General features: G+C 48.3%; 1 protein-coding gene across 1 annotated transcript in view; it reads left to right on the top strand.

The window, feature by feature from the left end:
* Window positions 1-16,494, top strand: part of LOC144168221 (cytosolic non-specific dipeptidase-like) — a 54,770-nt gene that overhangs the window by 14,056 nt on the left and 24,220 nt on the right. Inside the window, exons 4-6 of the mRNA XM_077697254.1 lie at window positions 2,031-2,186; window positions 14,226-14,383; window positions 16,130-16,204. Of these exons, the coding sequence (XP_077553380.1) occupies window positions 2,031-2,186; window positions 14,226-14,383; window positions 16,130-16,204 (389 nt within the window). The remainder of the gene's footprint in view (window positions 1-2,030; window positions 2,187-14,225; window positions 14,384-16,129; window positions 16,205-16,494) is intronic.

Here is a 16,494-nt window from a genome sequence, read left to right as displayed (position 1 = left end):
GGGGGGCGTGCGCGTGACTATAAGCGCGTTTACATGGATGCGACAGTAGCGCATTGCACTCGATTTGTCGCATTACTATACCGCATCGCATCGCATGTAAGCAGGAAAATTGGGGACGCGTCGCATCCGATGCGATAAACCAGAGTAGATCGAGAAAGCAAATGCGACTTCCCGAACGCACGTAGCGGCCGTCACATCGCATTTCTCGGCTCGGCTCGGGTGTTGGGAACTTTAGGCTTAGCATCTTTGCGGATATTTGATCACCGCTGTCTGTGCAACTGATGATGACGATCCTTAACACAACTTCTCACCACAATACCGTCCCCCTTCTCGTATGTGGAACTTTATTTCCGCGATAATTGCCGTTTGAGCGATCGGTGACCAAGAAATCTGCCGTGGTCTGTCTTGATTCTCCCGAGCAGGCACCGCCATCTTTCGGCCGCTCGCCGCATCGCGCGCCACGGTGCCCTGTCTCGAACCTCCGCGGCCGGTCAGCATGCATAGTGCAGATATCTGATCGCCGCTTTTAAAATCAGCGCTGATAACAATCCTAGCACAATTTTTCGCCACACTTACACCTACTTTCTCGCATGTGGAACTTCTTGTTCGCGATCAGTTTGATTTGGAAGGGTGGCGACAAGCTGTTGCTACCGTGGTCTGCGCCGGTTCGAGCCGCTTTCTGTGCCGTGTAGGCAGACGCGGCCGGCGTGTGCGCGAACCGTTTCCGAGGGCACGTAAACGCTTCACGATTGCCTGCTGTATCCATTTCTTGCGAACGACGCGCGGAATGTACACTTTCAGCTCAGCGATCGTTGTAGTTTACGGGTGGATCGGGGAACGAACCGCAGGTTTCGCTTCAGCCGCGATAGACGCCAAAAGGAACACAAGCAGATTGCCGGCTACCGGGAACTGGTAACGCCGCAAATGCGACCCCGCAACTCCCAGATATGACACAGAGCGGCGCTAGTCTCCAATGCGCATGCATATAAACGCAATGCGTTGAATTAGCCCAATTCGACAAACGAATGCGATGCGCTACTGATGCATTCATGTAAACGCGCTTTATGATGTGCGTTCGCTTCCTAAGACGCAGTTCACGGTCCTTTCCTGAGACGCACTTCGCGCCGCCTACACAGAGGCTTACCATAGCTGCCGTCGAGAGAACCCACGAGTGTGCTGCTTCAGCACACTGCTGCTGCGCCCAAATATCGCATTAGGGAGTAGCGCAATCGCCGGCCAATTTTTTCAGATGTTGGTTGTTTCTTTCTAGATATTAGTTTTCTATTTCTGTTGTTTCTACAATGTGTTTATGTTTTCTTCTTTATTGTATGTCGTTTCCATCGCTATTTTTGCATTATAATTTTTATTTGCATTTTTATTTTGCAGTATTTTTCACTTTTTTCTTGAATTATTCTTTCCCTTATATACTTCCGTGTCTACACCGCCTGCGTTAGTACTTCAGTCATGACTGTAGGGTCAAGAGTGTGCTGGAGAAAAAATGGCAGCATCTCCACTCCGTGGATGATGGCAAGGGTGCGAAGTACGGGGACTCGAAATGACATTCAAGTTGCTCCCCGAGTGACATCTGATTTGCGCCCCGACCGTCAAACGATTTGAGCCGTGAGTTGCACCTTGATTGTTCCCTAAATGAACTGCAGCTCACGGCACAAATAGAATTTTGTTTGATTTTTACTTGATGGTGGTGTGCGCACGGATGGACGCGGACGGACATTGGGAGGTCCTAACGTACTCCGCACCGTTAGAGGCGAGGTCGTAAGACGTTTGACTCTTGGGTACTAACTCATGGTCGTAGCCCAATGGGTAAGACGACCGGCACTAACTCTGTGTGGTCTACCATACAAAGGCTCGAATCCTGCTGGTGCCTGTGTGATTTTTTGCGATTGTAAATGCAATGCGCACGGACGCGGACGGACATTGTGCGGTCCTAAGGTACTCCGCACCTAAAACTTCGAGTGCGTCTGCACGTTCCTCGGAAAGGTAGCGGGCAAATGACCACGGCGTCTGCACAGGACGACGGCTGGGACACGGAGCCCTTCAAGCCTGTCGAGAAGGACGGCCGCCTGCACGGTAGAGGCACGTCGGACAACAAGGGTCCCCTGGTGGCCTGGATCTGGGCTCTGTGCTCGTACCTGGATACCGCAGGAAGGCCGCCCCTCAACCTTGTGGTGAGAGGAAACGGCATTGTAAAGTACAGGGGGACAAGGCAAGGTGATGGAAACAAACAAGACGAGCACTGGCTATCAACTCGGTTCTTTATTGAAAACATCCTACTTTATATACCCAAAGATTCTGGTCGCCGCGTGTTCAAACTATCCAATGACACGGGCCACATCTGAAAACTATATTTCTTCTCGTGCAGCACGAGGATTATAGGAGCGGGGATGGGAATGCTGGGTTGGGGTGCGGGTTGAGTTGTATATTTATCATCATCATCATCATCATCCATGTTTGTGTCCACTGCAGGACGAAGGCCTCTCCAAAGATTTATAGCCATTCATATGGTATGCTAGTCCGTTCGTTAACCCCAAACTTCCGAACTTTCTAAGTTCATCTCTTCATCCGAGTCTTGGTCTGTCCTACTTCGTATACAATACTTTGGTAGCCACTCCGTTAAACGAATGGTCCACCTGCTCTCCACGTCCGCATTGCACCTTCTGTGGTCAAGTAGCAGCAACTTCAACGATTATATGCAATCGCCACCGTTAATACAACGCAAATTGCATTAACGTCGATAATAAACCCCCAAAATGGGCTCTCTTCTAATGCGCAGCACTCTTTGCCGGGTATCCCACAGCCAGGACCGTGTAACGGCCTACATTTCCCCAAAAATGCTGATTTGGCGGATGTAACACCAGCAGTCGTTGTAATAGCGTAAACGGAGTTATTGGTCCTGCGGAATTTAGAAAAACAACAAAAAAAATAACAGAAATAGAAATAATAGTGAAAATGGCGAACCCCGTAACGCCCTGCATTTCCACAAAAATGTACATTTCGCGGGAGGTAAACATTTAATCGGTATAATAGCTGGTCGAACAGATTTTTGAAAAATTATGAAATAGGAAAAATAGAAAAAAAAAACGAAAATGGCGACCCGTTGAACGCCCTGCATTTCCACAAAAATGCACGTTTCACGGAAGTTCTACATTTAATCGTTCCAACAGCGTAAATAGAGGTAATTAGTCGGACAGTTTTGAAGAACCAAACAATAAGAAAAACAAAAAATATAGTGAAAACGGTGAGGCATGTAACGCCCTGCATTTCTAAAAAAATGCAGATTTGGCGAAAGTAACACCTGTAAGCGTTATAATAGCGTAAATAGAGATAATTGGTAGAACGGAATTTTGAAAAACTAAAATATAGAAAAAGTACAAAAAAGTGATAATGGCGAACCGAGAACACCCTTTATTTACACAAAAATGCAGTTTTGGCGAAGTAACAGTTGAAATCGTTTTAAAGGCTAAATAGAGATAAATGGACAGAATTTTGAAAAAAAAAAAACAACTTGGCTGTGAAGAACCCACAGTCTAGACAAGCGCCATGACAATACTACGCATTAGTTAACAATTTTCTGAATTTCACCACATTTTTTTTCTTTGGAACACATTTAAATAAACAGAACTGTGCCTTGGCACTAAGAGGTGGTCACAAGGTATTGTTACGAATCCAAAGACGACGCAGTTGTCTTCAAGGTAAACAAATTTGTTGGAGCGCACTTGTTGCTCCCCTAACAACTCAAAGAATACACAGGCGGCGAAGCATCAGTCAACAAAGTGACGTGTGCAGGAGAGCGTCGGTGAAGGCTTCTAAAACAGTCGAATTGCATCCAGAACACTAAATCATGGACGATTATTCTAGGCTGGTGACGCTACTTCACGACACACTCTCTCTATAAAGAACAGAACATGCACATCACTTGGCCCACGGACAACAGAGATAACATAGCCCGGTGCTGCGGGTCGGCAAAAACAAAATATAGACAAACAAACCCAAAACATGGTTCGTGGCATTACCCCCCCCTCCCTCTAAGAGGGCATCGACCCGATGCTAAAATTAAAGACAGTCTGAACAAACAAAAAAAGTATCATCTTGCGGAGTAAGTTTTCAGGCGAACCACGTCGACGACTTCGGGCCACTTGCGCCGTCGTGATGTTCCGGAATCACCATCGGGGATCACGTCGCAGTTAAGTTGGCCAACACGTTGTAGAATCCGATAGGGTCCGAAATACCATCGCAGGAGCTTCTTACTGAGTCCACGTCGTCGGATGGGAGTCCAAACCCACACACGATCCCCTGGGTGGTACTCGGCGTCGGAGATTGTAGCGTCCGGCATCCACTAGCTGCTGGTTCGTTGTACGAACTCGAGCGAGGTGGCGGGCCTCCTCCGCACTCTGAAGGTATCCTTGGACGTCGGCGTTGAGGTCGTCGTCTTCTACGTGCGGCAGCATGGCGTCAAGCATCGTAGTCAGCCGTCTTTCGTAGACAAGCTCGAACGGTATCATCTGCGTGGTTTCTTGGATAGCCGTGTTGTTCGCAAACGTGACATACGGGAGCACTTCGTGCCAGGTCTTATGTTCAACGTCGACCTACATGGACAGCATATCCGCAATCGTCTTGTCGTTCTCACGGATCTCCGGTGATCCGTATTGCTGTAGCGTAAGATTCCTTGCAGGAGCTACGCAATAACGACCGTTCGGCGGTCCGTGATTGTGATTTCCGGGGCTCCATATCGCAGCACAACTTGGCTTATGAAGAACTTGGCGACTTCTTGGGCAGTCCCCCTCGGAAGAGCGGCGGTCTCCGCGTAGCGCGTCATGTAGTCTGTCGCCACGACAATCCACTTGTTCTCAGATCGTGACGTAGGGAACGGGCCCAAAAGGTCCATTCCAATTTGTTGGAAGACCGGATGGCGACCGGCTGCAGAAGTACGGTGGGTCTTGTCGGCGGCGTTTTTTGTTGCTGGCAGTCACGGCAGCTCCGGACGTAGTGGGGCACATCGGTTGTAAGTCTGGGCCAGAAGTACTTCGCCTTGATTTTTCTAGTAGTGCGTGCAGTGCCGAGATGTCCGGAAGACGGGTCGTCGTGGCAGGCTTCGAAAATTTCGTCACGAACGTCTGCAGGAATGACTAAAAGATAATTCGTTCTCGTTCCGGGGTTGAAATTTTTCTTGACGAGGACGGAGGTTTTGAGGCTGAATTCCGGTAAGTTCCGCTTGAAGGCCCTAGGCACATCGACGTTGCGTTCTTCGAGGTAGTCGATCATGACACGTAGCTCCTGGTTGGAACGCTGCTGGGCGGCAGTGTCGCTCTCCATCACGACTCCGAACAACGCGCTGTCTTCATCGGAGTCTTGAGGTGGTGGGTCGACGGGGGTGCGGGACAGACAGTCGGCGTCGGAGTGTTTCCTGCCAGCTTTATAGACGATTGTGACGTCGAATTCTTGTACGCGCAAGCTCCATCGTCCAAGCCGGCCAGAGGGGTCCTTCAAATTGGCGAGCCAACACAGCGTATGGTGGTCTGTCACAACCTTGAACTGTATACCATACATGTATGGGCGAAATTTCGAAATGGCCTATATAATAGTGAGGCACTCTTTCTCGGAGGCAAAATAGTTTTTTTCGTCCTTTGACAGACCACGGCTGGCATAGGCGATTACAGTTTCGCACACGCTTTGCTTTTGGAAGAGGACGGCACCCAAGCGTGTATCACTGGCGTTAGTGTGCATTTCCGTTTCGGCGGTTTCGTCGCAATGAGCGAGCACGGCCGGGCTTTGCAGGCGTTGCTGCAGCTCGCAGAATGCTTCCTCTTGGTCGTTTTCCCAGTTGAAAGGGGTGCTATCTTTCGTCAAACGCGTGAGTGGCTGTGCAATGCGTGCGAAGTTAGCGACGAAGCGCCGGTAGTATGCGCACAGCCCGAGAAATCTTTGCACGCCCTTCTTATCTTGCGGTCTTGGGAAGTTCGCTATAGCTGAAGTTTTCGCCGGGACAAGGAGGACTCCCGCGGCGTTAACGACGTGGCCCAAGAACCTGAGCTCCTCGTACGCGAAGCGGCACTTTTCAGGATTCAGCGTTAACGCCGACGTACGAATGGCCTCGAGTACAGACTCCAACCTTGCAAAGTGTTCGTCGAAAGTCTGGGAGAACAACACAACGTCGTCGAGGTATACGAGGCAGGTGTGCCACTTCAGGCCAGCTCGCACTGTGTCCATGACTCTGTGGAACGTTTCTGGTGCCGTGCACAACCCAAACGGCATCACCTTGAACTTGTATAGGCCGTCAGGGGTTATAAATGCGGTCTTCTCTCGGTCTCTTTCGTTCACCTCAATTTGCCAGTAGCCAGTCTTCAGATCCATCGATGAGAAGTACTTCGCATGGCAGAGGTGGTTGAGGGCGTCGCCGATTCGTGGCAGGGGGTACACGTCCTTTTTGGTAATTTTGTTGAGTCGCCGGTAGTGAACGCAGAACCTCAATGTGCTGCCTTTTTTCTTCACGAGTATGACTGGAGCAACTCATGGCTATTCGATAGCTCTATAATGTCGTCGCTGAGCATGTCGTCGACTTGAGTCCGGATGGCTTCCCGCTGGTACGAAGGCACGCGGTACGGTGACTGTCGGGTAGGTCGGGCTCCCTCTTCGGTTATTATTCGGTGCTTCGCTAGGGGTGTGTGACGTAATTTTGAGTTCGACGAGAAACACTCGCTGAAGCGACGCAGCAAATCGGCTGCCCGCCAAAGCCGACTCGACTCCGCCATGACTTTCTGTTATTGAACTTACGGTTATCCATACCCACGCCTACGGTTAAGATGTATGCCTCCCTAGAGAGTGTGTCTCTGTTATCCCCCTATTGTGCATGTTTTTTTTTTGTTGTTGTTGCTTGTCTAGTTAACGCCATGCGATAGCCGCCCAGCGCGCACGTGCGCCCATTGAACAGCGTCCCCCGCTTGGTGCCTGCGCGCACGATCGAAGCCGATGCCCGCGTAACGGTTTCTTTCCTTGTCTTTTTTTTCAAGCGTTGTCGGTCCCCATGTAATCTCGTCTTCTTCATGCTGTAAAAATATTTTGTTTAAAACGTACTCGTGCACCCCAGTGAACTCTCAGTAACTCCAGCAACTTCGGCACACGTGCACACGCGCGGGCCGGCCACCCTGCACAAATAATTAACTGTTGCCGCGCCTTATTGTTGGCGCGAGCGGGCAAAAGGGGGTCGTGACAGGCTAAAAGAAATATTCGTAAAGACGACCAACATCGCTGTTTAAAGGCCAACTGCACTCAAATTTTCGACAACGTAAAAATAATGTCACCTAACAGTTCATATAAAAAGGGTGCGAAATGCAAAATACTGCGCTTCAAACATCAACGCGTGCGACGCAAACGGCTCGCGACATTCGGGTTTTCGGAACCGAAACTGAATAGAAAAGGCGGCCATAGCGGCGGCCGGACATGACGTACGTGAGGGAACGGAAGCGACCGCGCCAGAGCCGGCGGCCGCTCAGAGCCGCCTTCAAATACGCGTGGTAGCGCCGCGTTTCGCATTTTTATTTCAACAGAAGAACTTCCACTAACGTTTGCCCATGATAATGGAGTTGGGCGCAATTCCGGCATCCCGTTGCTACCAATCGAGATGAAGTAGACCGCCTGACAATAATTTTTTCCGTCATAATAACTGCCGGAATAGCAATTTCTGGCATTTCAAGTAGAAAACGGACCCTGATTTACAAAGCTATTTGCTCGTATACGATATCTAAAAGCAGCTTTTATTATAGCCGACCCCTCGGCTATCACGTCGCCATCTCTGAACGGAACAAATCGCACGCGGGCGGAGATAAATCACTGTTTCTACTATACATTACATGCAAACAGCTTCGTGAATATTGGCCCAGTATTTTTTCCCCTGTGTGCACATCGAGAATCGAATTATAAAAGGGATCTGAAACTATAAGCCCGCCTCCAGGGCTAAATGACGCCCTAAAACACGAAAACACTTCCTATCTACCGCTGTTTTCTACTTTAACCAGAGACAGGTACTTTTGAAAACGTTTTACTTTCAAATAAACTAAATCTAACACTAAAAGTAAATACTTCACTTAGGAATCGAACAAAAATATAATCTATTGTTTAGGAGAGAAGCAGCTTAGGTTTCGCTCTTCCCAAATACGACGGCCAATATGTGTGCGCGTGTATTTGTTACTACGAGAAAGGCTGATTTTGGTTCACTTAGCTAGGGAGACAAGTCGCACAAATGTTTATAGCCGCGTGTACAAGAACTCTATTTGGGTCGTAAAACTTTTGGAAATTTCTAAAGGATAGAGGTGGCGTTGGGCCAGCCCAAATGAGGCCAATGTTGGACGCGGAAGTGCAAGTGGTCAATAATTTATAATATATCTTTTTTTTCTGTGGTAAATGCAATAGGAATGACAAATGTAAGGCAAGTGCTCCTTTGGCGCTATTTTATTCTTTGAGTAAAAATATTATTATCAAGTAAAAAGAGTTTTGCTAACTCCAACACATTCGCAAGCGCCTGAATCGGTTTACGCTTCTAATCATTTTTTTTTTTTTGCATTGAGAAAAATGGGGGATATTACGGCCTATGCGGTTAGTTTAAACATTTGATGGCGACGCCGGTACAGCGCGCTGGTGTAGCAGAGAAACCCCGGGTGAACGCATCCCTTCGCCCGGCGGAGCGCCCTGCAAGTCGCCGGAGAAGCGCGAGCTTCACGGGACAGGTTCCCCAACCTCCGTCACAGGCCGCTCGGAACTTGTTACGGCGACTCTCCGCCAGGTGCAAACGTCGTCTGCTCGGAGGTACTTTGAACGGCGGTACCTAGCGCTCTCTGTGATTACGAAGCTAAGGATTTCGCCATGGTGATTTTAAGAGCATAGACTACTTATTTGTACAAAAAAAATTTTGAGTGCAGTTGGCCTTTAAGCAGGTTTCACACTAGGTGGAATTGGTTTAGTTTTAGATGCGACCCATCTCTTGCTCGGGGGTATGTCCCTCCGGCGTCGGCGTTGTCCGCACGCTCACTGCACATGCGTAACTCTCCACCGTTCTTTTCTCCTACAGCTGTGCGCAACACTCTCACTCCGTCTCATTATCATAACAACAGTTGCGCGTGTGCGCTTCGCTGCTCTGTGTACGCGCATGTGTGCGCACTCTCACTCCATCTCATTATCATAACAACAGCTGCGCGTGTGCGCTTCGCTGCTCTGTGTACGCGCATGTGTGCGCACTCTCACTCCATCTCATTATCATAACAACAGCTGCGCGTGTGCGCTTCGCTGCTCTGTGTACGCGCATGTGTGCGCACTCTCACTCCATCTCATTATCATAACAACAGCTGCGCGTGTGCGCTTCGCTGCTCTGTGTACGCGCATGTGTGCGCACTCTCACTCCATCTCATTATCATAACAACAGCTGCGCGTGTGCGCTTCGCTGCTCTGTGTACGCGCATGTGTGCGCACTCTCACTCCATCTCATTATCATAACAACAGTTGCGCGTGTGCGCTTCGCTGCTCTGTGTACGCGCATGTGTGCGCACTCTCACTCCATCTCATTATCATAACAACAGCTGCGCGTGTGCGCTTCGCTGCTCTGAGTGCGCGCATGTGTGCTGGAATATAAGCGGGAGAGCGCACGGTGCCGGATCAGACCAGCGCTCGCTCTCGCACTTGACTTGACTTTGCTTGATGATACCTCCGTGCAAGATCTTCCGATGAAGACGTGATGGAAGCGACAGTGCCTTCAGCAAGTGGACTGACGCAATCCAATACCAGCGTCAGTCCAAACGGTCCCCCCTGATGCGTCGCATCACATCAGGGTTCCCTCGCGGCAAGATGGGCGGCGTAATTTTTGCTCGAGGTTTTTGCTGGCGCTGTCAACATCTGTGCGACGTTGAATAAACTGACACCTTGGCTCTGGTATTAGCGGATGTTACCTTTGCACGAAAGTGCTCTACAGCAAAGCTCTATCATCAACGTCTGATGTAGGGTAATGTGAGTACTATTCTAGTGAAAGCTTATAATGACACTCCCACGGGCGCACCTGTTTGAGAATAATGAATCCCGGAGAAAGGCTATGGCGCCTGCCAACATTACGAGAATACCATTGCCACGTATGGCAAAAAAAAAAAACCGCCCGCATCTTCCCACGGGGGGAACTCGAGTAAATGCGTCGCAGAGTGGTGGGGGTATCGCGTGAATGGTGCGTAATTGGGTATGGTTTGGGAATGCTTATTGTTATTTCGTCTTTATTATTCTTATTTATTGAATGAAGGAGAAGCGAATGCAAGGAGTGTAAAGTTAGTCTGTCTGTCTTTATTGCTTGGTGCCGTCGTTGTAATGGACGGAGCGGATGACTGCTTTGTGGTCGCTAAAGTGCACTGTCAAGGGGTCTTTGAGGAGCGGTTGTGCGATTGCGTAACTGGTGAAGACGTTGCTTCCATCGCATCTACTCGAGTCAAGCAAAGCGTCAAGTCAAGCGAAAGCCAAGCAAAGACGCCCTTGACTGAATTCCGAACGCGCGCTCCGCCGCTTATATACACACCGCCCGCGTTCGAGGGAGAGGAGTGCGGGGGAGAGACGCGCGACGCGCATACGCACACTTCCGTACACAAGCGCGCGAACTTTCCACGCACCCACGACGCCGTTATCACGTGTACACGCCCTGCCGCCGTTACTGTTGAGCGCGACGCAGCGCACGGGTAGCTACGACGCATGCGCGCACAGACGCGCTCCCCCCGCACCGCCGCAGCTGTTGTTGAGAGCGACGGAGCGCACGGGGTACACGCGCTCCTCCCGCACCGCCGCACCTGTTGTTGAGAGCGAGGAGGGTACGGGGGAGAGACGCGCACCTGCGCCTCGACGCGACGCGCATGCGCAGTGAGCGTGTGGACGGCGCCGACGCCGAAGCGCGACATCGTGCGATTAAGAAATGCTCCGCATTTAAAAAAAATCATGGGTCATCTCCACTAACGTGAAACCTGGGGAGGGTGGAAGCCTGCAGTATACAAGTGTATTCTTGGCGCCTTGGTGTTTCTGCCGACGGAGACGAAATCGTACGGTGAAACCTGGGGAGGGGCGCAGCATGCAGTGTATAAGTGTTCTTTTAGTACGCGTTTTTCCCACTGATATGAAACGTTCTAGCGCGAGGCGTTGGAAAACGAGTGTCACGGTGTGTTCTTTTAGTACGCGTTACGTTTTAGAACGAGGCGTTGGAAAACGAGTGTCCCGGTGTTTTAGTACCGCGACTACACGATACTACGACGTCATCAGACGACACGAACCGCCGACAGCCCGAGCCTCTAAAAGGGGCTTCGCCCCTAAAACATTGGCTGAATTCCCGGGAGAAAGGTTTCGAAATTAATCGTTTTGTTTAGTGCGCTCTTCGCGCATATAAATTGTTCACCGGTTTAGTGCTTCATGTCGCATTGTTATGTTTTTGTATGTCTTTCAGTGAGCACTGAACACATGTTTCTTCGTCTACACGTACGGCTGATAGTTTATTTGAGATTTGTTCTAAACGTAGTGGCTACTTCACGATTATTTCTGCGACGGTTGCAACAACGACAAAGCTATTTTAGGCTTTATGCACTATGCGCAAAAATATTCACTCACATACTTTGGTTTCTATCAGGTTATAAATATTCTTCAGTACAGTGTATTTTGTCCCGTGTTGTGTCTCGCTGGTGATATCGACAGCAGTGGTCAAAAAAACTTTCGAAGGCAGCGATCTACACATCGCACTTCTCGCTTGAATTCGGACTTCGTAACATGTTACATATGGGAAGCGTTCTTTAGTTGCTAATTCCTTTATTTCCCGTTTCAATGGCCTATATGGCTCGCTTTCTGACCATCACGCAGTGCGGTCACAAGCGTCATAGCAGCTTCGTTAACGTTAGGGGCGCTACACCCCCTTCATACACACAGACTTCCAGGAAAGCAGAAATGATTTCCTACTATAGGATTCAGGGATCCTTATCAGCGAATGCCCGTGAGGTAATGGCAAGTAAGCCTTGCACGCCGAAGAATGCTTCGCAAATCAAAAGAGCCATACGCTTTTGGTCTTTTGTGTGCGGCATTTCGCTCTTCCGGCGTCCTCCTCCCATACAAAGAAGTGCGGCAAAAATCACACATCTCCACGCCGTGAACGATGCCGAGGGTGCGAAGCACTGGGACGCAAGTTGCGCATTGCCTGTGTGATGAGAGTCATCGTCCATGCATGCAGATGCACTGAGTTGTAAATGATTTTGAGGTGCAGTAAATGCACTGTTAATGACAAGCGCCACACGAAAGACAATTCGCGTCCCAGTACTTCGTACCCTCGGCATAATTCACGGCGTGGGGATGTGTTTTTTTTTGCGTTTTGTACCGTTTTAGGTGGCTTCACTCACATATTTTTCGATTTTAGTGCTGTGTGCACGGACGCCAGCGGACATAGCGAGGTCTCTGTACACTTCAGTACCTATTTTATATTCAAATTTCCGTCTGCCTAGGATTTTGGCATGGGGAATGGTAATCAACACCGCCAACCTTCGCTAATATTAGTTGGGTCACCACTCCAGTGAAGTACTTGGGCGTTGAACTGGAATATTGCAGGGATAGTGTACCATACTGGCGTAGCCAGGCACAGGCGTTGAGGGAAAAGGCCGAGAAATGGAAGGGAGCAAGTTTGTCAATTTTTGCAAGGGCCACGGCATGTAGCTTATTCTTTGTAACGAAGATCTGGTATATCATGCAGGTACTGCATTGTTCGCAAATCAACGTCCAAAGGCTTCACCGGGTATTTGCGGTGTTCATTTGGGGCTCAACATGGGAGGGGTGCAGCAGAACAAACCTGTCTCGGAGAGTGCGAGATGGTGGCTTGGGGCTGGCGCACCTGTATGTGCGACAGCTGGTAAACCGGTTTTTGTTTTGGCGAGATGTTCGTGACCCGTTCTTGCAGAGTGTCATGCAGGTACGGCTGGCGCGTGCTATGCCGGAATATGTAGTATAAACATGGTGCATGCCAGGTGGCGTGTACGGGTATTTTAAGGAAATAGTTATGACGGCCCATTTTCTATTTTCACGTTTTTCTGGCGAGTACCTGTCCTCTGTGACACGCAAAAAACTGTAGAAGGACATTTGCGATTTTAGTACAGCATGTTGTTGGGCTAGTTGGTGCAGCATTATGAAAGTAGAAAAAACTGCGCGTAAAAGACAGGACCGTGACAAGTAGACAGGACAAGCGCAGACTCACAACTGACTTTATTGAAACAATGAAGAAGAATATATGTCAACAACATTTGCGATGTTGTTTTCGCCGTCCCTATGTATAGATATAATTACCGTGCTGGAACAGGCCAAAATGTGCTAAAGCGCGTCAAAAGAACGGAGGTTCACCCTGGTGTAAAAACCGTTTTCTGCAAATTACACACAGGCACCTTGTCTGTTGGAACCTGGATGCAGGATAGAGGGATATCTGTGCCATGGGGAACTCAGTGTTCAATTTGTAAACAACCAGAAACGATAGAGCCCGTTTTTCTGCATTGTTGGGCTGAGGTATTTTTGTGGGATGTCCTCCAGAGGACCCTTCATAAAGATTTTCCGCTGAGCCCCCATGGCATACGCTATCTAGCGGTAGAAAAAGAGGAGGGGGGGCCCTTGGACTTCGTTATGTTGGTGGTCTTGCGTAGCATATGGCGCTCGCGCATGGCCTGGCTCCACGGTGATGTGGACGCCCGCCCTACGCGGCAGTGTTTTCGTGAGTCCATATCCCAGTACGTAGAAGATCAAAAGCGCAAGGCATGCGCTCCTGGGTGGCTGTCAAGGATAAAACCCTTGACTACGCTTAGGGAATTTTAGAGAGACATCAGCCTTCATAGGTTGGTGGCTTGTCGCTCGAGTTGCTGATGTGAATAAGTTTGTTTTGTGTTTCTGTGTTGTGTCGAAGACCGGCATTAAAAAAAAAAAAGCGGCGTAGTCTAGTGGTAGCGTATTGGATTCCTAGCGCGTTGTTGCGGGAGTCGGTGGCTCGAATCTTGCCGGTGCTGGTTTCCTCTTTTTCTGCGACCCCCTTTGAGCCGTTCGTCGATAATGCTGTGTGCACAGACGCCAACGGACGGACATTGCGAGGTTATAAGGTGCTTGTTTGTTTGTTTGTTTGTTCTCCACGAGCGTTCATTTAGCCTTTCCAGCCACACTGACCCGCAGGTGCCGCCCCCCCGTGCTTGCAGTTCCTCATCGACAGCGCGGAGGGGGTCGGCTCACAAAACTTGGAGGCCTACCTGAGCTCAGCCAACAGGAGCCCATACCTCAACAACGTCAACTACGTCTGCATCTCGTGCGGGGTCTGGCTGGGGCCGACAAAGCCCTGTCTCACATACGCACTCCGGTACGGTAGTTAGACCAGTCAAGAAAACCCCGCATTATGCACGCCAAATTTTCATGCCCTGATAATATTTGCTATTCGAAGGTTTGCCTCTCGTTTGCGGCGCTAGCGGCGTATTGGTAATGTACTATCGGCGTCAAATGAAACGCGAACACGAACACGAAAATATGAACCTGAACACACAAATAGCGCGATTTCTTTCCATGCAAGCCAAAATGACGCGCGGCTTAGTTACAAAAAAAAAAAAAAAGTTGGGAAATGTGGATTGCCAAATATACCATTAGCGTACCATTATATGAACTCTACGAACAGTATTGTTCAATTTTGCACATTCTGGTTCATATTTTCGTTCGCGTTTCATTTGACGCCGATAGCAGGTAAAATTTCGGCACAATACATCAGAGGGCAGGGCATGCTCCGAGTCACCGGAAAACATTAGCAAACTCGGGAAAAGATGTTCACGACTCTTTTTTTTCTAATTAATAACACTATAGCATCATGTTGGACTACTTAAAAAATGAGAAATATATGATATAATTACGGAAAATGGCGAACCATGTATAATCCTTACATTTTCACAATAATGCAGATGTCGTGAAAGTTCTATCTGCAATCGTTAAAATAGCGTAAATGTAGATAATTGGTCGAACAAAATTTCCTAAAACTAAAAAATAAAAATAAAAATTACGGAAAAGAGCGAAGCGTATAACGCGTGGCAATTCCACAATAATGCAGATTTCGCAACAGTTTAACCTGTAATTGTTATAATAGTGTAAATGGAGATAATTGGTCGAACGAAATTCTGAAAAACTAAAAAAATATATAAATTACGGAAAATAAGAAACCGTGTAACGCCCTGCATTTCCACAATAATGCAGATCTCTCGAGTGTTGCACTTGTAATGGTTATAATGACGTAAGTGGAAACAATTCGTCGAAAGAAATTTGGAAAATCTAAAAAAGAAGAAAAAATATAAAAAGACATTACGGAAAGTGGCGAACCATGTAATGCCCTGCGTTTCACGATAATACATTTTTCGCCAAAGTTGCACTTCAAAGCGTTATAATAGCGTAAACGGAGGTCATTCGATGGACAGGATTTAGAAAAAAAAAATGACTGTAAAAACTTATCTCAAGACAAGTGGCGTAGGAATGCTACGCATTAGTAGACAATTCTCCGAATTTCTGCAAAATTTTTTCGTGTTTTGCGCGGGTGGATAAGATGCATAGTTTTGGTTCCACAAGTTCCTTCGTATGAAAATTTTTTCTCGGTTCTTGGTTTTACAATCTTCCCCTCGAACAATTACCTCAACGGACGCTACGATTAATAATGTTAACTCCAATTATGCATTTTCGTTCATATGCCGGGCGTTACGCTGTTCGTTCATGTTCAAAATTTTATTAGTAGTGTTTCTGTCCTCTTTCCCGGGCTTTTCATTTTGCCTTCATTTTGTTGGGCGCTGTAACATTTTCAATGTAGCTCGTTCTTCATTACAATCTTTTTCAGCTTTTATTATTGTGCGTATTCGTTTTTAAAAGTCCCTGCGGCCATTCATTTCTTTTAGCCTATTATGACGATCGACAATTTTGCATTTTTGTGCTAGTGCAGGGAATTATGCGGTTGGGGCCTGAGGCATACCGGGGGTAAGAATGCCCCGCACTAATAGTGTACGTTCTGTCTGTTTGCAGCGGTATGATATTCCGCAAAACCAACGTAACATTGTCGTTTCTTTTTCATCTCCATATTCAGGGGTATGTGCCATTTCCAAGTTGAAGTGACATGTGCGAAGCGTGACATGCACTCAGGAATTTACGGAGGCACAACGTAAGTGCGTTTTCCGGCCTCTCTTAGCCCAGATAAGGGAAAACGTTGGCTGTTACTGTTCTCTACAGGAGAATTCTTTCTCCCGTATAGACAATTCTTAGAGAAAACATTATCTGACGGATAATGTTGGCTGTTACTGTTATCATAAAGATTTGATATGAACGAGACCATGGTCGCATCATCGTCATAAACCACTGGATGCGGAGGGGCGGACATAAAATTAACGGCTTTGCAGCATTGTTAGCCATCGTCCACCTAGTTGTCGGCCGTTCTGTGGTTCCTGTTCTGCG

Source organism: Haemaphysalis longicornis, unplaced genomic scaffold, assembly GCF_048455015.1.
Source record: "Haemaphysalis longicornis isolate Haplotype H1 unplaced genomic scaffold, Haemaphysalis longicornis Haplotype H1 scaffold_2, whole genome shotgun sequence".
Lineage (NCBI taxonomy): Eukaryota > Metazoa > Arthropoda > Arachnida > Ixodida > Ixodidae > Haemaphysalis > Haemaphysalis longicornis.
The sequence above is the reverse complement of the archived record's forward strand: the minus strand, read 5'-3'. Positions and strand labels throughout refer to the sequence as shown.